At 38.9% G+C, this 24,601-nt stretch overlaps 1 protein-coding gene across 1 annotated transcript in view; it reads right to left on the bottom strand.

Annotated features, from left to right (window-relative positions):
• man1a1 (mannosidase, alpha, class 1A, member 1) overlaps nt 1-24,601 on the bottom strand; it is a 124,494-nt gene that overhangs the window by 16,655 nt on the left and 83,238 nt on the right. The window contains exons 5-7 of the mRNA XM_046835646.1: nt 22,458-22,552; nt 5,361-5,484; nt 670-763 (exon numbers count right to left, since the gene is read on the bottom strand). Of these exons, the coding sequence (XP_046691602.1) occupies nt 670-763; nt 5,361-5,484; nt 22,458-22,552 (313 nt within the window). The remainder of the gene's footprint in view (nt 1-669; nt 764-5,360; nt 5,485-22,457; nt 22,553-24,601) is intronic.

The following is a 24,601-nucleotide window of genomic DNA, read 5'->3' as shown; positions in this document are numbered from 1 at the left end:
ACAATATTGCTACAGTATCAAAGAAACTATAACAAAATACTGATAAAGAAAAATGATGTATTTTGAAAATACAACAAACCATTCGACCTTCGAACGTTAGGACACGCCCCCAACCAGAGCACGATTCTGGTGTCACTCGTGGGAAAAAAATGATTCAAAATGGCTGGTTGTGTCTCTGCAAAATCCTTTTGTTTGTTTTTATATACAAAAGTCTGTCATAATCACTTTTCGCACCAGACCTGATACACGAAACAACCCAAGGTTTATTTTTTGGGCTCTTGACCTCGGTGCAAATCTATAGGCAATAAAATACAGGTTTTGAGGGGGTTATTGTGGGGAATGTGATGTTAGGGGAATATTGTTTATGAGAAAATTTCAGTAAAACTGTTCTAAAATTGAGACAAGTTTAAAAAAAAAAAACAGAGTACCAAATGAGACCAGGTGCAACACTAGACACCTGAGAGATGCTGTTTAATTAAGATGCTGTTGAATTAGGAAGTTTTAAAGAGCTGTATGTGTTGCATCGACCTGAGACGACTGAAGGCAGTTTTATGTAATTGGTACGCCAGTACTAAATAGCAAAAAAAGAAAAGAGAGGCTGGAAGAAAGAGAGAGAGAGAGAGAGAGAGAGAGAGAGAGAGAGAGAGAGAGAGAAACAATCAGCCTTACGTTGTCCCCACTGTCCACTGTTAGGGTTCAGGTAATTGGGATAAAGTCCTTGTGGCTTGTCCAGACGATTTAGAGCCTTCCGGATGTTCATGACCTGCATCGAAAAAAGAAGTGCACACAATTTAATAAACTGTTTTGCATCACTATATCGCTGTTCTCTGTATCGCCCACCCTCGTCTATTATGATTTAGCGCCTTAAATAATTACTTGTTACACATTTGCTGCACGCGCCCTGCCGTGAGATCAAGGTCAAGCACAGAATGATGTATTTCATATAATTAAATCTATTAAAGTGTCCATATGATATCAGTCCTGCATTATGTTCAATGTCCAAGTGTTTGTATACTCAAAAAATTGAATTCAATAGCGTGCCAGTCAACAGAATTTGTCTGACTCTCTAGCTTCATCCTACCCAGAGTTCAACCCTAGACATTTATTTATTCATTAAACAGGCTGTTAATGTCAATTAATATTTAGCAGCTGAGATAGATAGAAAGATTGTTTAAGTCAAGGGGTCATATATATATATATATATATATATATATATATATATATATATATATATATATATATATATATATATATATATATACACACACACACACACACATCTATACATCTGGCAGCAGGCTCGTGGACAAGCACCAGTTCACGAGTGCAGGGTGGAGCCTGGACAAAGTGAGCGGTAAGAAGCACACCTGTAGCTGATAAGACTAATCAGTGCCCTCTGATTCAGTGTCCGGCGACATCGATAAAAAGGAGCGAGGCAAGAGTTAAAACTGGGCTTTGAATCACCAAAAACACAGAAAAGAATATGCGATGTAACACCGAGATGCATACATCCTGGCAGCTTCCCAACGTATCGTACTGCGTATTTGCTGCTACGTTTGCCTGTCATGCATACATTTAAATATTTGAACATTTTGAGACTCTCTCTCTCTCTCACACACACACACACACACACACACACACACACACACACACACAGTACATACATACACACACACACACACACACGCATACATACATATTTATAATATTTTTTTAGCATAATCTTGTATTGTAATTATGTATGCAAATTTGTATAATGTCTCTTTAAGAGCAAAATGCACAATAAATGATACAGGGTCATATCTATCTTCTTGAGAACGTTCTTGCAACCCGGGACTAACTTTAACATAGTCCAGTACTAGGTATAAGTGTCAAAAATAAATAAATAAATAAATAAATAAATAAATAAATAAATAAATAAAAATACAAATAATTAACAAATTTTTTTTACATATATTTAATTAGAACAATAACAGAGAATGCATTTCCATACAAACACAAACATTTTTGTCATGTATAATTTTTGGCTAAACTTAATTATTACTTATCTTTATTATATGAATAATACATAGGTAGGGTGCAAATAAAGGAGCTGGGAAGACATTTGGTATTTGATCTAATTCGATCATGGCTGATTTTACTTACAGAGGTAAAAAAAAAATTAAAGCAAAAAATGAAAAGAGTCAGAAATGACTCAAGTCTGAAAGGCGACACTATCAAGGCAATTGAATTTGATCAAAAAGGCTACAGTATTTTTAGCCACGCCCACAATTCACCCAACATGGTCCATGGGTATGAAGGGTAATCAAATTTCGCACGGGTGCTTAAGTACGGCACGGTTCGCTTAGCAGGGGAGATAGACACAAAATGCGGCATCATGGGTAATTTGTCTAGCTCTGTCTGGTTTAAAAAAATAATCTGAAATAAGGCGTTTATTTATTTTATAAACGCTCTGCTTTGCAGCTCTGATGAAAGACGCAGGGGGACATGAAACGTGCTCGAAATGCCAGACGTGCATTCTAGTGTAGATTGCACTCATTAATCTATAAAGTGCAGGTCACTTTCAGAGTTAAGTAGAGCCTCATTCAGGGTGTGTAATGGAATCATCTATCAGCCCCCCACTGGAGCAGAGACGTGAGGACGAGACCTCTGATTGGAAAACAGTGGGAAAATGGTGGCTGGTTTTAAGGGCTGCAGTAGTGTGGACGCTCGAGTGTCTTTCTGACCAGCTGTAAGTGTGTAAGTGTGAGCTTTCGTCTCAAAGGTCTGTTATCTCTGTTTATGAGGCAGTGTAGCTTAACGTTCAGATCCAGAAAAAAACAAAAGAGGATTGTGCTGGGAGCTGCTGACAGTGTGGGGGTGTTTGAGAAGATAACGATGAAACTAAAACACCTTTAACAACTAGACAGCAATAAAACAACAAACATTAGCTACTCTTTATGGACAAAAGCTTGTGGACCACAAAATTGGTATATCTTTTTGAACATTCTATTTCACATTAAGTTCATATGTCCTACTATAAGAACCTCCACTCTCATTAAGGGAAGATGTTTAACTATATTTTGGAGTGTGTTGTTAAGACTTGTGCTCATTCAGCCTCATGGGTGTTAGTAAATCTGGTAGTAATGTAGGTGAGGTGAGAAGGCCTGGGAGCGGTCAGCGTTCCAATTTATCGCAAATAGCTCAATAGCAGGAGATCTTCCACTCCAACCCAAGTAAAGCATATCTTCATGGAACTGGCTTTGTGCACAGGGGTATTGTCATGCCAGGACAGGTTTGGGTCTCCTAGTTCAAGTGAATGGAAGTTTCAAGTGAAGAAATTCTATACATGTCATCCATCATTCTATCTTCAAGCGACGTTTGAAGACCTACCTCTTCCTGAAACACTTAAATTAGCACTTTCCAAGTTTGCTTTGTAGAATTCAAGAGCTTTATTTATATTAAGGTTGTAATCTTGTGTACCAGTGTAGATTTATTCATTACTAAAGACTCAATGCACTTTTGTACGTCACTCTGGATAAGGGCGTCTGCTAAATGCCGCAAATGTAAATGTATACAGTTTTGTGCGTCCAACTTTGCTGTAACGATTCGGGAAAGAACCACATATGGCTGAAAATCTCAGGTGTCCCAAAACGTTTATCAATATAGTGTATGCTTATATTTTCATTTACAGTAAACTGAAATTCAAATAACTCATTAGGACCCAATTGTGCAACTTGTTTTTGTATTCGATCTTGATCAGTTTGCTCATGTATACTCTGACCCTTGTGAAAACTCACCGTGATTTTCTGTGTTTAGTGCTGAGACAAGGACTAGGATTACTGTACCACTTATAAGTTGAGTAAATGCACCAGGTTTGAAGCAAAGTTCAGTTTCTATACGGTTTATCCACTAAATCTTTGTCCATGATAAGTGTTTCCTTTTTTAGAGGGAAAAAACAGGTCTGGGGCTACACAAGTGCTGCTGGTACTGGGGGAGCTGCGGTTCATTGAGGGAAACATGAATTTCAACATGTACTGTGACATTCTGAAGCAGAACATGATACCCTTCCTTCACCGAACGTCAGTTTTCCAACATCATTGTGACCACAAACACTCCGCTAAGATGCTAACTGCCTTGCTGAGGAAGCTGAAGGTGATTGTGATGGTGAGGGAGTGGCCAAGTATGTCTCCAGAAATTAACCCTATTAAGCACATGTTGGGATCTTTAAGCGGAAGGTGGAGAAGCGCCATGTGTCTAACATCCAGCAGCTCTGTGATGTCATTATGGAGGAGTGGAAGAGGATCCCAGTAACAACCTGTGCAACTGTGGTGAATTCCATACCCAGGAGGATTAATGCAGCGCTACATAACAATGGTGCCCCCACAAAATACTGACACTTTTGACACGGTTTTGACGTTCACTTTGGCCGGGTATTTAGACAATAATTGCTGTGTGTTGAGTTATTTTTAGAGGATAGTAAACCTACACTGCTACACTAAAATATATCCAAGTTAAATTTCTATAGTATTGTCCCTTGAGAAGATATACTGCAATGGTTGCTGAGATGTGAGGGGTGTACTCACTTTTGTGAGATACTGTATATCATTATATATTTTAATAAAACACATTTCTTTTGCTTATTATTCAAATATGACCCATACACGTCTCAAGTCGTTACTATAGAAACAGCAAAGGATGCACTAATATGAACCTCATGTCTATAAATCATCTGTACAGTAAATAGACTGTGTATAAGTTTTGTATATTTGTACATATCAAATACTCTATATAACATTTTTATATCGCACATTCTCTACAGATATTGTGCTTTACACACATCTTTCACTGTACAACTTCTCACATATGCTCAATTTGCAAAATTGCTACTGTTTGCACTTCTAGTAGATTCTAGTAAAACTGCAATGCAATTATTATGCAATGACAAAGTTGCGTCTATTTATCATTTGTTACAGCTGGGACTCGTCTCCGAGCCACAAAATAAAGGACAACTTCTAAAACGATCAGATTTATGCATTCAACCAGAATATATCAGGATGCGCATTTTTCGAAACGTACCGAAAGTAATTGCTTTGTTTCACGTTGGGATGCTTCCCACAAGCCCTTTCCTTTGTTAATTCTTCTATGACCGCGTATTATCTAGTGTTTCATTTATTGTCAATTTCTTAGAAAAAGGCAAAAACACTGCTGTATTGAGGCACTTGTTTTTTTTTCTATTCGTAAAAGCCACTCAGCATTAGGTAGACTACTGTAAGTAACTGTACACCTACATAGTGGCCTAGAAGGTTGCTAAAAAGTGCAACTTGGTGTGACTCTGCAGCTTGTTGGAGCCAGGGTTCAACCCCTGGGTTGTGACTCACCTTCTCTGCGAACACGGGTTTCCCAGAAAGCTTGCTCAGATGAACGAACTCCAAGTGCAGCGTGCCGTACTCGGCTAAAATGCTGCTGCCTCCGGACGCCCACGGCCAGTTCCGGCCTATGCCACTGCAGAGACAAAGACGAACACGAACACCATATGGTTAGTCTTTAAATGCACATTTGATGTGAGGATGAAACACTTTTTGATCAGCACCCGAGCGAAATCTATTCCGACATCAACTAGTCTCCGCTTCCACCGAAGTGTTATCCGATGCCCAATAAATCCACAGCTGACTTCAGCTGACCTCCGACATCTTAATGGACGTTCCACTTTCCCGCCCAGATGCGATTAAGATGACGGCATCATTAAGAGATCTGCTCTGACAAAACCTCGGCATCAGCGGCAATTAAGACAAATTACGGCTTGTCTCCTCGCTAATGGCACAAAATTTTTAGCGCCCTGGAAGAGTTTTCTTCTTTTTTTTTTTTTTCGCTGAACTTTTCACGGCTACATTCTGACAGGACTGAGAGGAAGAATGGAAATCAGCCAAATTAATACCAGGAGGCAAGAGCATGGGTTGATCGTGAAATTATGGTGTGGCACAGTGAGTGAGTGAAAAAGAATAGTGTGCTACTGGTTCTTAAAGAAAAAGAGCTTTTAGTGTTTTCATGTTCAAAATTATGACTTTTAAAACTTTCGATTTAACAACTGAATTGCTTAATTATGAAACAAACAAAATACATAAAAATATATTTAAAAAAAAAAGGGAAATTTAATAAATATTGATATTTAAAAGAAAGAACACAAATAATAGAATAATATTGCATAAACAGTAATAATAAACAATATATTATATAAAAAATATAAAGAATAAATATTTATCATTATATACAGATTGTCCCTGAGTTATGATGGTTAAACTTACTTATAATTATTATATTTATAATGACTTATTATAAAATATTATTCTATTGATTATATTAATATAAAAATAATCAATAGAGTAATATTTTATAATAAGTAATTATAAATAATAGATAAAAAGTTGTTTTGCAAACACAGGAGTGCGTACTCTCATCCACATGCCCACCGCTATATACATATATACTGTGAAGTTTATACTGTACTGTAAATTGCTGTTTTGCTAAATTCTGTACTGTAATGTGTTAATTACCAAATTATAATACCAACATTTCCGGACTATTAAGCGCATCTAAATATAAGCCTGAATTTTACAAAGATTTTTAGTTTGAACATAAATAAGCCGCAGGTGTCTACACTGAAACTAATAAACTTTACACAGGCTTTAATGAAAGACAGTGTCTGTTACACGGCCTGTATCTAAACAGTAGCCTACCAAGAAAGTCATTGTTCACTGTCTTCCTCCTTCCTTTCACAACTATTTCTCTCGAGTTTTTCTTTTGGCATCGTCGTGCGTTTAAAAATCACCATCAGTGAATCTTTTCTCCCGATGCTGTGCAGCTCAGAACACAGGTGAGGTGTGTGTTTTCATGCCCGGTTGTTTTCAGCGTGACGAATGATTCGCATTTCCTGTAGACACTCCGAGTGAGCGGCAGGTCAAACGTCAGAGGAACATCATCCATATTTATGATGTGGTGCGGGCCGATTCAGTGGGAGCACATCTAATTTAATATAAAGAATTTCATTGGTTCACCTGAACCTGTTCGGCAATTTCATTGGTCTAATGTTATGGGGCTCAGTTTTTTGGCATGAAGCTTGTGAAACTGGGAAAAACCCAAACAAAGTAGCTTATAGTCCAGAAAATAGGTATATTACCCCATACTGATCACTATTCTTTAAAAGGTCTGATTGCTTATTATATTAATGATAAAAACAGCCGTTTTCTTTTGTTCGTGTGCAGCATTAAACTGACTTTCATTTGCCTCACTGTGACACTTTAATTAACGTAATGCTTTTCACACATTTTCTATACATATATGATCTATTTCTATAGTTAATATGATTATTTTCCTTTTTCCAACACTTCAATTCAATTAATATGCATCGTAACAAATTCACTGGTATCGTGACACCTATGCTGAAACCTTTTTAATTAGCATGTATATATATATATATATATATATATAACAGATGATCGTTACACATAAACACACGATGCTGACATTGATGTAGGCAAACTTTCCTGCTGTAAGAAATTTTATGGCACTTCTGTAATCACCATTCAAGTGAAGTACAAAAACACACAACATGAAGAAAAAAGTTTGTGTACACCGGACCATAAGATTGGTATATGCTTTCAAAGCATCCAATTCCATATTCAGTATTCATTTGCTGATATAATAACTTCCACTCTTCTGAGATGATGTAACACTAGAGTTTAGAGTGTGATTGTAAAGATTTGAGGTAGTGATGTAGGTGAGGTGAGGAGGGCTGGGGTGCAGTCAGCATTCACATTTATGCCAAAAGTGTTCAATAGGTTTGGAGGCCTATAGCAGGAGATCTTCCACGCCAATCCATGTAAAGAATATCTAAATGGAGCTGGCTTTGTGTACAGGGTCATGTTTTTTTTCATCTTTGGGTTTCTTAGTTCTAATGAAGGGAAAATGACCTGCTCGAAATTTATCCTATACATTTATTTGCCTCCAACTTTACCTGAAAAGAATCTGGTGTCCCAATACTTGTCCATATGATGTATAATATGAGTAAAGATGCATCCAGAATAATATAGAATAAAAATAGTAATGAGAAAAAAACACGTTAAGTGAAAAACATCTAAGGAGGATTTTGCGTACTTGTTTGGTTTACTTCGTTTGTATCAGTAAGGCAGAATCCACTAGGTGCTTGTTACATGATTTAAATGCATGATGCAGAGGCGAATAACCACCAACCGACCTGAAGCAGGGTGCATATAAATGGTGTAATCCACTTCTAGCCATTTTTTATCCTGCTTATTTTTATTCATTCACATTTATGGTATTTGGCAGATGCCCTTAACCAGAGTGACTTGCAACTGGGCATATGAGGGTTAAGGGCCTTGCTCAAGGGCCCAGTAGTAGCAGCTTGGTGGTGCTGGGATTTTAACTTGTGGTCCTCCGATCCAGGGTCTAATGACTTAACCACTAAACTACCACCTCCTTATATACCATGCACCATACTAGCACCAGATACCTTCTGCCAGCATCGACAAGTTAAAACTGTCATTGACCAAATAAATATATTAAAAAAAAATAATGGTTTCTTTACTTTAGTTATTGTAAATATGGAGAGAGAATGCGTTAGAGAATGTTTGTGTGAATTACATGCATCTGGATCACATGTGCTACTAATAACGAAGCTGTTGATGTTATTTCCTTGTGCCATTTTTTCTTTGTCATATTTCGCATTTAAATGTTCACTTCACCAATAAATACTATTAAAATTCAACACATTGAGGCTTGTACTTGCTTGGATTTGGATAATAAAGTACATCGATTCTCCACCCCTTTCTGAAAGTACACACACTTTGATGATATAACAGTATGATAAATCCATAATGAATTATGCATTTATTCAGAAAAAACTAAAAATATATTATGCACTTTAAAAGCCAGGCCCTGATGCCGCAAAAAAAACCCCAACAACAACAAAAAAAGACCTTGCATACACACAGTGCAACACACAAAGTACATAAACGGTGCCAAAGCAATTTCTTTGTTCATTTCAAAGCTGATTAAAGCTTGGAACATTAATTAAAAAAAAAATGACACAAAAAAGATGAAAATGCTGTGCTGTGTTCCAAAAGCTTTAAGGAGATTATGGCAATGGATGTTGCAGTGTGTGTTGTGTGTGTTGATTTATTTTTTATGTTTCTACTCCCTTTTTGAAACTACAGATTTGCCTTTTTTTAATCTCATTAATAACGTTTCTCTGTAGTTCATAATATTTAATGTTTGAACGATTGCCAGTTATGGCACTACGGCTTGTGTACTTGCTGGGAAGGTCTGCAAAAATACACACAGTGTGTTACACGTTACATTACTCGAACAAGGAAAAATAACTGCAATTAAGCTTATCTATCTATAATATCAAAATGGTTCTGTGTGACCGTAATATGATTGGCAGTGAGCTGTACGCATGCCTTGGTTTTTGAGGTATAAGTTGATGGTAAGTTTGACTATGCTAGCAAAAACAAAACAAAAAAACTATTAAAAAAAGTAAATATGAGTAGATATACTTAAATAAATTTACGGAAAAGTATACAAATATGCTGCATGTTACTTTCAGTCTACAGCTGGAAACTGGAAAATTTACCACATAAGCAACAGGTTTTGGACGGTATCAACAGCTACAAAACCTTAGGCTTGAAAGTAAACCAAACCCTGTGATCACAGTATTGCCTAATGGTAAAACTGGTGTGTGAGGCAGTAGAGTGCATGGTTAAAGGCTAAAAGCTAACCCTAGCTATGTGGTTACAATCCAGTCTCCTCTCCATTACACTTCCATTTATGGCATTTGGTAGACACCCTATTCCAGAGTGACTTACACCTGAGCATTTGAGCGTTAAAGGCCTTGCTTAGGAGCTGAGCAGTGGCAGCTTGGTGGTGCTGTGATCTTCTGACCTTCCGATCAAAAGTTCAACATCTTAACGACCGGGCTACCACTTTCCCTCCAAACTACAAATTAAAAGAATAGTGTTATTGACTATGACAGGGAGAGGAAAGGTTGCCATTACGCTCATTCTTCTGGTCTACGAGGTGGTATCAAAAAGTTTAGCTCTGTTTACAAGAAAGCACTTTATTTATCTATGTTTACACACTATCACCTTCAAAACAGTCCCCTTGCATAGAAATACAGCGTTCCTAATGTTCCTGCCACTTCTGCCAGGTGTCCTAGAATTCTTCTTTTTAAAGCGCGTCTAACACCGTCTGTGATTCACCCTCGATCTCCACAATGGTGTCAAAACGACGACCTTTGAGCGGATCTTCATCTTCTGGAAAAAGGAGAAGTCTGTAGGAGCCAAATCTGGTGAGTAGGGTGAGTGCGGAATTGAGATCATGTATCTGGCGAGAAACTTTCGTATGAAGAAAGCTCTGTGACAAGGAGCATTGTCGTTGTTATTGGTTGTTTGCACACATTGACTTGGCATCTGTTGGCATGTTACAAAACTAGTCTTGAAAATTTTTTATACCACCACCTGGTGTTAACACAAGGGAAGTGCAAAATGAAGGCTACAAGGCTCTCGGTAACCTACAGAAGATTTACCCTGACAGAATTTATACAGTCACTGAGAACTTCAACATCACCTAAAGTCAATCCTGAGAAAAGTCCATCAGCATGGTGATATCGCAAACCCAAGGTACAACCACTTTGGACCTTGTTAGCATTCAAAAGGTACTTACAGGGCTGCACCCTGTCCTCAACTTGACTGCTAAGACCACATCTCTGGTATGCTAATTCCATCATACAAACATCTGCCAACACCTACCATCCAGTTTAAAAACAAGACAAGACCCTTTTCTGGGCGCCACCTCAGCACGAGTGTTTCGAGCAAGCAAAATAGAAACTGTTCAGAGAGGCTGCTACAAAACCATAAGCCCACAAGATTGTTTGCTACAGCAAGTACATAGATGATGTGACTTCCTTCAAGGCGATCGGTGAACGTACAAACCAGAAACCGTGGTTGATTATTAAAGTGTATTTGAAAATGAAAATTCAAGACATTGCCTGTAGGTATGCTGACAGGGCAGTCGTGCAGATAACTATTGTTTATCTGTCTTTGGCTATTAGCGAGGTTTAGCATAACGATTTAGAAAGAACACACGTTCACTTCCCAAATACCAAGGACACAAAGAGCATGTGCAAAAGGCATTTAGGCATCACGGTACACAAAGATATTTTAGCAAATTTTATGCACAAATTAGAGAACAGCATGCCAGCATGGAGGATCACCACAATTTCCACCAAAAAAGGTATACTGTCTGTCTGCAACTGGCATCAGGAAGACTCTTTCCAGAGTAAACCAGGAAGAGTTGCAGGCTCTGAGAACACACCTGGCCGGGTGTTCAGGGAATGTGATGATCAGCTTGCAGATGTTCTCTTCAATATCATTACCATTTGCCAAGCAGCTGTCTCTCTGTGTTTCGAGAGAACCACCAAGAAGAAACGATCCTCCCTGAAATGCAACCAGCTGCTTGTACTTCACACCTATCATTATGAAGTGCTTCAAGCAGCTGGTCATGACAGACATGGCGGTCTTCCCACCACCATTTCAGTACACCTACCATCAGAACTAGGGTTGAAAAATTCCAGGAATTTTCAAGACTGAAAACTCTCCATGGGAATTAAAAGGAATACATGGAAATTAATGGGAACTAATGGGAATAAACTGGGAATTTACAAAATTGCAGGTTAGCCTATAAGAGAGAAAAATCTTGCAGGATAATTTTGGTTGAAACTATTAAATTGAATGCAATTTCCGTTGAATTTCTACCCTGCACATTCATTGGTGCAATTCTCACAACACACTTACTACAGGGTTACTGAGGCCACACCCCCTACATGCACTGTGCAGACCTTCCCTAAACACCATCTGTCTAGCCAAGGAGACCCAAGAGGCTACATCCAATGGAGGCTAAAAAGATTCAAGGTCTTTCCTTCTATTCGGTTCTTCTACAAATGTGTGATCCTCACCAGATGTTTCACTATATAGTAGAGAAACTGTATGGCCTCTAATGACAGTACCATACAGTGCAGAGAACAGCTGGAAAGATTGTTTGGGTCTCTCTACTCACCATGGATTCCTAATTCAGCAACCCTGTATGACCCACTCACCATGCTTATGGGCGCTTCATCCTCCAGTTTTTGGCAGAAGGTTGAAAACATCAGTGTTACCATCAGAAGACTTTCTTCAACACTTTCTTCCCTAAATTACTTAACACCCTGGTTCCCCCCCATGCTCAATAGGTTTACCTAACTGAGGGTGACTCAATATTAGAGGTCGACCGAAATGTTTTTTTTTCTCTTGTCGATGCCCATATTTGCCCAATCCCAACCTCCCTTTTATCTCATAAAATCGAACAGTTAATTAATTAGACGTAATACAGAAAATTGCTTACATTACACATTTATTGAACAACACAACCTCAAATCAGTGCACAAGTTTTGGAACCCGTTTCTCTCGTTTAGTGTAGTGTAGCCACACATGTACTCACATTCTCTCTCCAAAAGTAGCATCATGATCATGATCCAATGAAATATACAAGGCTATATTAAAAACGAAAGATTCAAACTTAAAGCCTGGGACACACCAAGCTGATGGTTGGCCGACAGGGAATGTCTGGGTTTTTTGAGAGTCAGACGGCTTTACATTTTCCAGTGTGTTCCGTAACCGTTGGCTCTAGTTAAACGGCATGTCGCATTGGAGGGGAGTAAGAGATCTTCAATTGGCTATTCAGCTTGAGAACACGAGGAAAAAAACTAAACTAAAAACAGAACTGAAAAAAGCAAACAATGACAGAGTAAAGAGGGAACCTACAGACACTTGTTGTCATTCTTGCTCTTGTCTTTGCAACTTGGCAGACGTGATTAAAGAAAGCTTTAGGAATCCGTTAGTAATGATGATATATTTACAGCTGTAGCTCTTCCCTGTTTGAATGTCAAATACAGAGTACTGCCCCATGCTGGTATGGGCACCTGCCTAATTATCAGGATCATTTGCAGCACAATCGATCGATGCCGATTAATTAAAACAATGCCAAAAAAAATGGCCCGACCTCTACTCAGTACAACTGAAAACCTGCTCTCTAAAAAAGCTGCATCAACACTTTTTAATATGGAAGTTTTCTGCTGACAATTTTGCAATTCTGTTGTGTGTATTTATTGTACACTCATAAAATATATTGCATTTTATATAAGACTTGCATACTGTTAACATTTGCATCATCGTCCTGAAGAAACATTTAATTCCAATGTATATAACAAATATAATGTCATGGCAATAACAACGAATTTTGCTTTGATCCGGAGCAAAACTACACACTGCTAATCAAATCACATGGTTGTAGCTATTAGGACTTACACAGTGTCTGCCTGATACTCAATAAGCCCGTCTTTCAGCATATTTTCAAAATCCAATGAATTGTTAATAGATTTTTCTCTCAGGAACTCATGTTAGACCAAGGAAATGCAATAAGGTCACATGTTTGACAATCCTGCTGATGTAAATCATCAGCAGGAGCAGCCATGCTGGCTAATATGCAGCTGAGCTTTTTTTTTTTCCTCAATTTCAGATATAACAGAAAAAAAAGAATTACTCATTGGTGTGGAAGAAGCAAATGGCTCTTGTAATCAAGGCACTTGGATCATGAAGAAATTACTCAAAGCCCTTCTCTGGATCGTTACATTGATTACGTGCAAATGTGATGAACTGATGGCCAGTTTTCATAAAGAAGGAAAGGAAAAAAAAAGTCAAGCTATTCTAAGCCTGGATGTCTAATAAAACTTTTTTTTTTATAGCCAACTCATTTTCCATCTTCTCCCTTTTCATCAGTAGCTGAAAAGACAAGTCCTTTACAGTCTTGGCTCAAACTGAATGTTATTTCTACTAGGAGAGAAAGGCTAATGCCTGATTATGGGGGTTAAACCACCCTCTTGGACACACCACACACACACACACACACACACACACACACACACACACACACACACACACACACAGACTAACCGACTCCATGCTGATGAACACATTTTGTCTCAAGCTGCTTATTACGCGTCGTTTCTCCCCGAAAGGCTCAGCATGGGCCCTGTTCACAATTCCATTAGCAAACTGACTTCCTGAACTAAGCCCAAGCCTCACAGCGAAGGTGAAGCTATCAAGCCATCCAACAAAAGGTTGTTTAAGATAAAACAGCCACTAAAACCACTGCTGCAGAATTCCATCAACATTGCTTTGCTAAACCTTTAATGATAAGTCCATCTCAAATTAAGATAGCAAACAAAAAATAAGCAATTTGATTCATCAGGGGAAAAAAAGTCAGAGTGCTGTTGCTATGGTTTTACATTCTGACAAGCTGAATGCTCTACAATTTGCACTTGCAGTCGCTCATACTTAAAATGAAACGAGTTCCAGAAAACGCACATAACCTTCAAGTTAAAAGGGAATATAACACAGCAGTGTGTTTTCAGAAGAAAATTCAAACTAATGTTTCACAAAAATGAGAGTACGTCTCCTCGAGTAACTCAAATCCAAAGAATTATACAAATGATTTGACTCAATGCTTCGTTTCGTCCATTGAACTACACACGGAGCACTGTGTTTCCTTACGGACCATTATTACAGACGCACCACCCGCTAAACTCTGGAAGAAAAATGACCCAAAGTTTGGGATTTATTTCGAACTAAAAGACAAAGAAATCATATTTTTATTTCTGATTTTAAAAGTTTTTCTCATGCCATCTCGGGGAGTTTTTCCTTGCCACAGTCACCGATGGCTCACTCATTAGGGATCCACTTACAATTATAAGGAACAAACCTATACATTCTTTTATTACCACTTCATCTCTGGAAATCTGCTTCAGGCCCATTTGCATTGTTAAAAGTGCTATACATATAAAAATGAATTGAACAAAGAGGCTTAATTTTAATGGACTATCTTCATTCCACGCTACCCATTTGCCTGCCTTTTATGATGTCTCTTAAGACCAATAAAACAATGCCAAAATCAGATTTCCCTTCCTACCACAGCCTGACGTTAATTTGACTTAACTTGGCCGACTTCACTGCAGACAATAAAGAGAAGTTGTTCAGGATGACTGTAAAGTCCGAACGAGGGGAAGCCGGATTCACCCTATGAGTCATTTGTTTGTAGTTAATGCCAACTCCCTTCCGGCTGATGACTATCGGATATGGCTGTGGACATTAGAGTCCACATGGGACATTTGACATACCCCAGAATGCTCTGTTTCAGAATGAGAAAAGCAGCAAAGCAAGCCTTTTTTTCTCAAAATGAACAACCTTGAAGAAGACGCCACCATTTTCCATATTCAGGAGCAATTGAGGCATTGAGTGGCAGCTTAATGGTTAAGGGATAGGACTCTTGATCGGAAGGTCACGAGCTGAAATCACTATCAAGCTTCCACTGCTGGGCCCTTGAGAAAGGCCCTTAACTCTGAACTGCTCTTGAAAGTAGCTTTGGATAACAGTGTCTACCAAATGCCATAGATCTAAATGTATATGAGCTCAGAGACCCCTGTGAATAGGTCATTCTATACGAGAACACTTAGAGAACCTTAAAAACATCCTGTAGGTTATTAGCACTAAAGTAACCTTGCTAAGCTGCATTAGAATTAAGTTCAACAGTTTACACCTCCCTTTTCAATGTTTCTGGGAAACATTGTTTTTTGCAGTTCAACAGTCTTCATTTTATTGTCGATATGGAAAAATCCTTACTAGCATAACTTTTAACCTAAATACAATGTCACTTCTGTGTGCTAAGCATATAAAACAACACACTTGCCCTTCCGAATACTGTTCCCACTTCCCCTTTTTCAACTGTCAGCAGGCCAACTGTTTATCTGCACTGTTCCTGTCAGCTGCTTTCCACCTCTCTTACCACTGAGTGCTATAAACGGTGGCTCGCTTGAACATGCTGAGCTTCAACGTTCACACCCTGACATCGTAACATAGCGACATTTGCCTCGTAACACACTAGCTCACAATACTTGCTGTGTTCTTTAGCATCGTAGTCCATTTGATAGCAAATAAAAATAGTTCAGCCATTTTATAATTAATATTTAATCCTCATCCAATGGCGTCCGAATATCAACAATGACACTAGACGACCACTACCTCAATATACTTTGCACACATGCAAACACACACACCCCTTCTACACAGGACTTTTGCATATCTACAATGTTTACATTGCAAACTGCACACTGTATACATGCACACACTTTTGTTTCTCGCATTTGCATCATACAGGGTGGTGCAAGGAAACAGAAAATTCTGGAACTTTTTGGGGTAATTGTTAAGAACCAGTATGAGCTCGTTTCCAACCTCTTGCCATTAGTTATAAATGAACAGTGGAGTTTGAGGGACTTCTTTTTAAAGGCTAAAACCTGTTTCTTCGAAATTAGCAGACGGGACACGATCGTGACGTCCCAACTGGTAAAGACAGAAATTCCCATTGGCAGCACTCACAAGTTCACATTCTTATAAAAGGTTTTACTTTTATAAGAATAAACGCTTGTTGTGCAGCCCACCACTGCTCCTTTATAACTAACGTCAAAGGGTTTTAAATGAGGTCCAAACAATTGAATCCTGAGGGTCAACAACTTCTAGTTCCAATATTTACTGTTTCGTCCATAAGATATGTCATAGGCTGCTTGGAGGAGTAAACATTTCATTGTATGGGGCAAAAAAAACAGTTTCCTGTGCATATGACAATTAACTTTATAATCTTTAGAGTCTTAGGATAATGTGATTACATACACACATTTTTTCGCTCGTTTAGAGCACTGATTGCCTCTAATTTGACTGTGCAATGAAACCTAAAAAGCCATTAGAGCTGGAAACATCATTTGTATCCCTTGTATGACTGTTCCCTAAAAAAATGATGAAATCTTTCCTGCTTTTTCCCAATACTGAAAAAAACCCCAGCATCGCTTTTGCTTTAATGCCACAAAAGACATACTCCGGTCTTCTATGTTCTTTTCTCTCGGTTTGTTTTTTAATGCAAGTGTGTGTGGTTTTCAAGTGTGACACCCCCACAGAGCCCCTCGATCTTGGCCAAACAAAATCTGGGTCAAGGTTGTTCTCAGCTGCACTGCTGTAACATTATTGGTCCCTCAGTTCGCTGCTGTTACTCACAGGATTGAAACTAAGTCGGAGGAAGAAAAGTAGGAGAAGGAGGATGATGGTTGGCGTAAAGAAGGCAGTAGCTTCTGGCCTTTCAAAACTGGGTTGTGAAATGACCAAATTGGGAGAGTCTATGTTGGAAGTGGGTCAGACGTCGATATTCAAATGGGTTCAGAGTATTGGGACTTCTTTATATAAACGTTGATGGCTGCTGCTCTGGCTCATCTGGAATGGTGAAGACACCATGAGGAAGCTTTTATGACAATTTTAAGACACTGAACTCTATTTAAAAACACAAAATCATGGAGTATGCATTTCACCTAACAATCATACTCCAATTATTAAGTTATAAATAACTGCTTTAGTGTTGACTGAATACAAAATTTTTAGTTACCTCACTTTTTCAAGCACAACTACCCTGCAAGTCTCCATTTTGACCGCAAAGACCTGCAGAATGTTTTATAAAACATCGTGTTTTTTTGGACCAACATATACAACATTGAACCATTCTCTTTAGCAAGTGAAGAAGCCTTGAGAACCTCTTCTTGGGGTGTACAAAGTTTAATATGTTCTTGTAAAGACAAATCAATGAGCAGAAAGAATTTTACTATAAAAATATTTCAATCGGTAATGGACAAACTAAAGGTGACAGGGTAATATAAAAAGTGTTAAAGATTTTTCGAGACTAGTTGGGTAATAAGCAAACAGACAGCAGCAGACTGCATGCACAGTCATGGGGAGCACCAGCATTCAAAAGTCCCCCTGGTCAATAATCTCTCCTCACACACGAGTTTCTTGGCGGAACAACGATTTCGCGCCAACCCACCTGCGGACTTCGCCCTCTTCCTGAAGATGAATCTCAAAGCATCCATTTTGACCCCCATTGTGGAGATCCAGCTTGAATCGACATGCTTTGAAAAGAAGACTTCCACTACACATTCCAGAAGTGGCAGGAACGCTGGGGGCGCTGTATTGCTGTGTAAGGGGACTGTTTGGTGTGTAAACTTAAAAAATAAATTACTTTCTTGTAAACATAGACTAGTCTCGAAACCTTTTGATACCACCTCATGAACTATTAAGAAAAGCCAGACCCCTACAAGACTGGTTTGGGGAAAAATAAATTGTTAAATGCTGTTTTTTTTTTGTTTTTTTAAAGGCTAACACTGCTACCTCAGGCTTTTGTACATTTTAAGCATTTGGATGATACCCTTATCCAGAGTGATATGAGGGATAAAGGCTTTGCTCGAGGGCCCAACAACTGGGTGGTGCTGGGATCTGAACTCACAGCCTTTCAATCAGAAGTCCAACATCTTAACCACTGAGATATTCCTTCCCCTTTGCAGGTTCTGTCTACAGCACAAGTCTGTTTATCCTTTAACTATGGGATCATTGTCTTTATAGTCAAGCAGCTGTATATCTGATAAATCTGAGGCTTAATTTTATGCGTCGCCAATATGTTTTTCTCAGCTGTTTTGCAAAACATGTTCAGAAGCTAGTCATTAGCACAATGAATAATTACACCAATTTAGGCAGCGGGCCTAGTTTGACTTTTGTGCGGATTAAAGACTAGAGCAAACATTCAACGAATTAGCATCCAGTCAAAAATGACAGACGCTCCCCGCTGATGAGTTTTGATCCTAGTCAAAACAAATCAGGATGACGCCTCGCGCTGATTAAGGGTCGTGCTGGGGTTTCGGCCACCTGGGTGAAGTGCTGTCTGAGAGCAGCTGCTGCTTTTTCTGTTTCTCTTTTTTTCGCATGGCTGATGAAGATCCAGGGATGGCATGCATCAACAGGCGTAACGAGGGTATAAACCCCCTTCATTTATCTCCTAATCATTAGTTCATTACACTTAATTTAATTAATAAGTGCAGACGTTGGGTCGCGAGAAAGGCTGGAGGAAAAGGTCTCATTCAAAATGTTATCTCCATCTCAGCCATTAGTCATTAGACGCTGCAGTCACATTAGGCACACACCAGGGGCACATCTAGAAAATTATTTATGGGGTGGCAAGGGGGTGGCATGAGAATTATGAGGGGTTGCAACACTGAAGCAAGCACCCTTGCATGGTTTCTGTGGAGGAATGATATACATATTTGTTGTATACAATGCACACATTTTTATAATGGTCTATACAATTTTTTATAAAGACTGATGTGTGATTGACAAACTAGGGAAGCAAAATTCTGGGAATTTTCAAGACTGGAAAAAAATCTATAGAAATTAATGGAAATTAAATGAGAATAAACTGTGATTTCGTTGAAAAGATCTTGCAGGATAATCTTGGTTAAAACAACCAGATTTAATGCAATTTCAGTTGCCCATTCATCAACCACATGTACACAACACACTTGATGCAGGACCACAAGAATGTTGAAGCCACAGTTCTGCATTCGAGTCTGCAGAATATACTAATTCAAGTAAGTTTTGATATTACGTGGGTAAATATATTTTATATACGGTGTTAAGATTTTACTAGCAAATACCAATATGCGTTTATACAGTAGCTAACCAGCCAGTAAATCAGATATTCTAAACATAAGCTAGCACTATTTCATTGACAATTTTGAGGCTAGCTAGATCAAGCTGTGATGCTAATTCTACCTTCTGCTTGCTAGTTTTAACATGCACAAGTACAGTACTGCTCAAACGTTTGGACACATTACGATTTTTCTTATGTTTTTGAAAGAAGTAGAGCAAACTGTAATATTGTAAAAGACATATTAGGAAATATCTATAATTGTTCTATTTACAATTGAATCTAAGTTTACATTTTAACTAGTTTGCATCCGTCTCAGCTTAAAACCGAAATGTTTACATTTGTTTGTATATGATAAAGTTTACATAAAACTTCCCAAATTTCTGATTCATTTCCAAAAATTCTCACAAATTCCCATAAATTCCTGGTAAGTTTCCATCTTCCATCTAATATTTCCAAAATTCCTCAGATGACAGTCATCTGGAAAGTTTCCAAAAAGTTTCTGAAGATTTTTTGCCCATATGCAACCCCTTGAACCTGATATCTGGATTGGAAAAGACATAAATACAATGAGATGGTAAAATATCTATTGTTTCTTGAGTTCTACACAAACCGATAGTGAGTTTAAGTCTGTGCCAAGTTTACTTTACTAAGCAATGGGGTTCCTAAGGTAACCTTAACCTTTAGTAAACATGACAAACAATACCGATACAAAGCCTTAACGTATGAAGTTCTGGTTTACTTAAGTCAAAACCACACAGAAACAATGTTTAAACCATACCCATGCACACACACACACACACACACACACACACACACACACACACACACGCGCACAAACACACACACACACACAATAATGGCCTTGGATTAAGAACTAGATGCTGAATCGCTATCACTCTCTCTGACTGCTGCCCACTTGCTTGCACAGATGGCAAAGGAAGTACTTGGGTTTCATACAGCACTGCCCATGCCAATCAAGCCCCCTCGATCAGGATTCTATTCTGTAGGGCGCACGCTAACCCAGTGCGCTTCCAGCTGCTGCTAGAAAGCGTTCCAGCTCTGAACAAGACAAGCAGCGCCGAATCCGGATCAACCGTCTCTCCACATTTTTTACTGCTGAAACTCCGACGCTGAACACAAACATGCTTTTGCACAAATGCTTGAAGAACAGCCCAAAACACAAAGGAAAAAAGCTGAATCACACACACACACAGGGGATCTTTCTATTCTTTCTTGGACACTAAAGATCAGAAAGTGTAAGAAACACTCACACATAGATAGTGTGTTTGCGAAGCGTCAACTCATTCGGTTTCTATGGGTTTTATGGACAAACGTTTGTGCACATCTGATCATAAGTGCTTCTTGAACATTTCATTTTTCATTTAATCCCCATTTGCTTAACACTCTTCTGGGAAGATGTTCAGTACAGAAGAAGTCAGGTATGAGCTGAGGAGGCCTGGTGTGCTGTTCCAATTCATTCCAAAGGTGTTCAATAGGACTGAGATAAGCAGATCTTCCACTCCAAACCGTATCGTCATGAAGATAGCTTTGTGCACAGGGGCATTGTCATGCTGGAACAGGTTTATGGGTCCAAGGAAAGGAAATTTAATGAAAATGAAAACAATTTAGCGTATTTTTCGGACTATAAGCCGCTATGTTTTGAACCCCACGGCTTAAACATCGAAGCGGCTAGTTTATGGATTTTTCCTGGGTTTTTCCCGGTTTCACAAACTTCAAGCCAACAATCCGAGCGACATAACATTCGACCATTGAAATTTCCGAACGGAAACGGAAAAAAAATGCACCTCACCTGTGTTCTGGGCTGCACGGCATCGGGAGAAAAAACCTCCACAGAAGGAGAAGACAGTAAACAATGACTTTCTTGGTAGGCTACTGTTTAGATACAAGCCGTTGTAGCGTGTTGAGTCTGGGTGAAGGGAGAGCTCACTAACTCCAGTTACAACAGAACTCATATAAGCACAGACAGGTTTCCAAAACTCGTGCTTTTTTATTTTTCTTGGCAACAGCGTTACGGTTTAGTCAAAGAAACTTAGAAATGAGCATCAGAAAATAATAAGGACATATTCCTCGGTCTTGCACACATGCAGTAATAGCGGAAAAATGCGGCGGCAGGCTATTCCGAAAATGCCGCTCTGCTCTTAAAGGAGCCACAACATATTTCACCGTGTAACAGACACTGTCTTTCATTAAAGCCTGTGTAAAGTTCATTAGTTTCAATGTAGACTCCTGCGCTTATAGACAGGTGCGGCTTATTTATGTTTAAAATAAAAATCTTTGTCAAATTCAGTGGGTGCGGCTTATATATGGGTGCGTTTAATAGTCCGGAAATTGCTATCACATTCAAAGGCAACCTGTACAATTGTGTGCCTCCAATTTTGGGCTAAAATTTTATATAGTGTAACTTCGGAAGGTGATTGATCAAAAATTCTGTTTAATTAGCATAAAAAAATGTTAATTCTAAGCCACAAGAAATAGATTTTAACACTGATTAGTTCTGAATATGCGAAAAAGATATAATTTGAAGTAGAAGTGATTTATTAAATAGTAAATTTCATACAGTATTGTTTTACTATGACAGCATTTTTGGATATTGTTAATTTCACCTCACACTAATTATTATTTTGCTTTACCAAATGGAATTGTTTTGAAGAACAAAAGTACAACACAAAAAGCCTGAGATGTGACACAGAATGAAATATATCGTGTTTGTTATGGGTTTTGTGTGTGTGTGTGTGTGTGTGTGTGTGTGTGTGTGTGTGTGTGTGTGTTTGACTGACCTTTTAAGGTTGAGAAGAGCCCAAGGGATGCCTGTGGGTGTCTTGAAGGCAGGCAGTAATTTCTCTCCAAGTTCGACGGCTTTCTTTCTGAACACCTGGGAGAGAAAAGATGGAGGGAGGAAGAAAGAAAGAGAGGAGAGAGAGAGAGAGAGAGAGAGAGAGAGAGAGAGAGAAAGAAATCTAGTAAACTTGCTGTCAGGTACACCTTCACCCACTGACACTCTGGCATATGGTATATGACTGGCCCTGGTACATGTTTTGCCCTTTCTCTCTGATTCAGTTCTTCTCAGCCTGCTTGATCGCAACAGACAAGGCTGAAAGACACACAGGCTGCCTGTGTGTGTGTGTGTGTGTGTGTGTGTGTGTGTGTGTGTGTGTGTGGAATCCTGCAGCAGGCAGATAAGAACGAATCAGATAAAGTTGCCCATGTGTATTGGGGCTCCTTTCTGCTCTTTGCCCACTGCCTGGCTGTCATCTCCTCCCACAGCTTTTCTCCCTTCCAACCCTCATGTCATCTCCTACACTGAGGAGGACATCCAGACAACCTTCACCTGCTCCAAACCTTCTGTGCACTGCGCAGATCTTATCCACAAAAAAGAAAAACACATTGTTGGGGGCTTCTGTTTGCCACTATCATCCCGAGGTTAAAAGGAGAGATAAGAGAGGGTTTGGCGCTGAAAAAGCAGAATCGCAGGGAGGAAAAAAAAGAACGAATCTTTCCAAATCCCAAAGCGTGCTAAGACAAGAGGGAGAGGCAAAGAAAAAGAGCTGAGTTCACCAAAAAAAACAGAAGAGCGCATGCTGAGACTTCTTAATGGTTCTTCAAAAGAACATTAAGTGCTGATGCGGAAGGCGAAGCCGCTGCATCAGAGTTTCAAAGTTTTTTCACTTTGCTCTGTATTACTCATTCTGTTCATGTTGAGCGCCCCCTCCACTCCCCCCCCAATCCCCTTTTTTCCTCTCTGAGCATCCCACCAAGCCGAACTACATCACACGCGTGTGTCAGGCATAAGCCCATCTCTGTCTCCATCCGTCTCTCTTCCTCCTGCTGGAAAACGTGTGCGCTCGTCCTTGGCACTTTGGCAAGGTCGGCTGTTAACCCGTCACACTCAATTCTAAACAGGAATCCTCCAGACTGGAGCTCAGAAGCCTCCAGCCGTCTGTTCTGTGCCTCTGGTGGGTGGATATGTGCTGTTCGACATAATCACGGACTCTGCTAGAGAAAGCGTGTTCAGAGAAAGACAGGCAGACCGCATCGATCGGTACAGAAGCCGCAGCGCTGGAATCTCTCACGATGATGGGATGCTGTACCTCTTAATTACGACAAAAATGTATATAATATAATAATTAACTATAATATAATATATAGAATAATGAAGATACTAAGATTACAAGTCACTCATGCTTAGAAATGATCATATTAGTGCCAACATTGATTAGGAAAGCTTATAAGATCGTTTATTACCAAAAAGCTGATATATTTAACAAATATATCAAAACATTGGTTTGACTCTAAATGGTCTCTTCCTGTACACTTTTTTCATCATTTATTCTGTCTTTAATGGTGCAAATGTCAAAACATATTAGAAGTCCGGTGAAATTAAAGCCTGTTGTTCCCTGACATTTAATATAAATTCTATGGGGATCCCTGACTTGATTTCAGTGAAAGGTGAACATTGTTTTTTTTTTCCTTCTTTTCTTTAGGATTAAAAAGAATCTGAAACCAGGAAGTGTCCAAGACTGGGGGAAAAAAATATGCAAACACACTGACAAGCTTGTTGGCCTTTCATATATATGGTCATGGAGTAACGATGGTTTGACTTCAGATTTTATATTCATACGATGACAATAGCGATACGATATATATATATATATATATATATATATATATATATATATAAATAAAGTGTATAAGTGTATAAGAGACAACCTAATAAAAAAATCCACACCGTATTAGAGCATTCAGGCATAAACCTTCTTCAGAAACAGCATCACTATAATACAGCCTATTCTTTGCATGCCATATCTAGAAGCATTCAAACAGAACAAGGAGTCACATGGTTTAAAACCCCATCAAAAATCATTACTCTGCACTTCCCACTGGCCTGATGAAAATCCCTAATGAATGGCAATGTTCTAAATGG

This window comes from Silurus meridionalis, chromosome 23 (genome assembly GCF_014805685.1).
Source record: "Silurus meridionalis isolate SWU-2019-XX chromosome 23, ASM1480568v1, whole genome shotgun sequence".
Taxonomy (NCBI): Eukaryota; Metazoa; Chordata; class Actinopteri; order Siluriformes; family Siluridae; genus Silurus; species Silurus meridionalis.
Note: the sequence above shows the minus strand (reverse complement) of the source record. Positions and strands in the feature narration are given on the sequence as shown.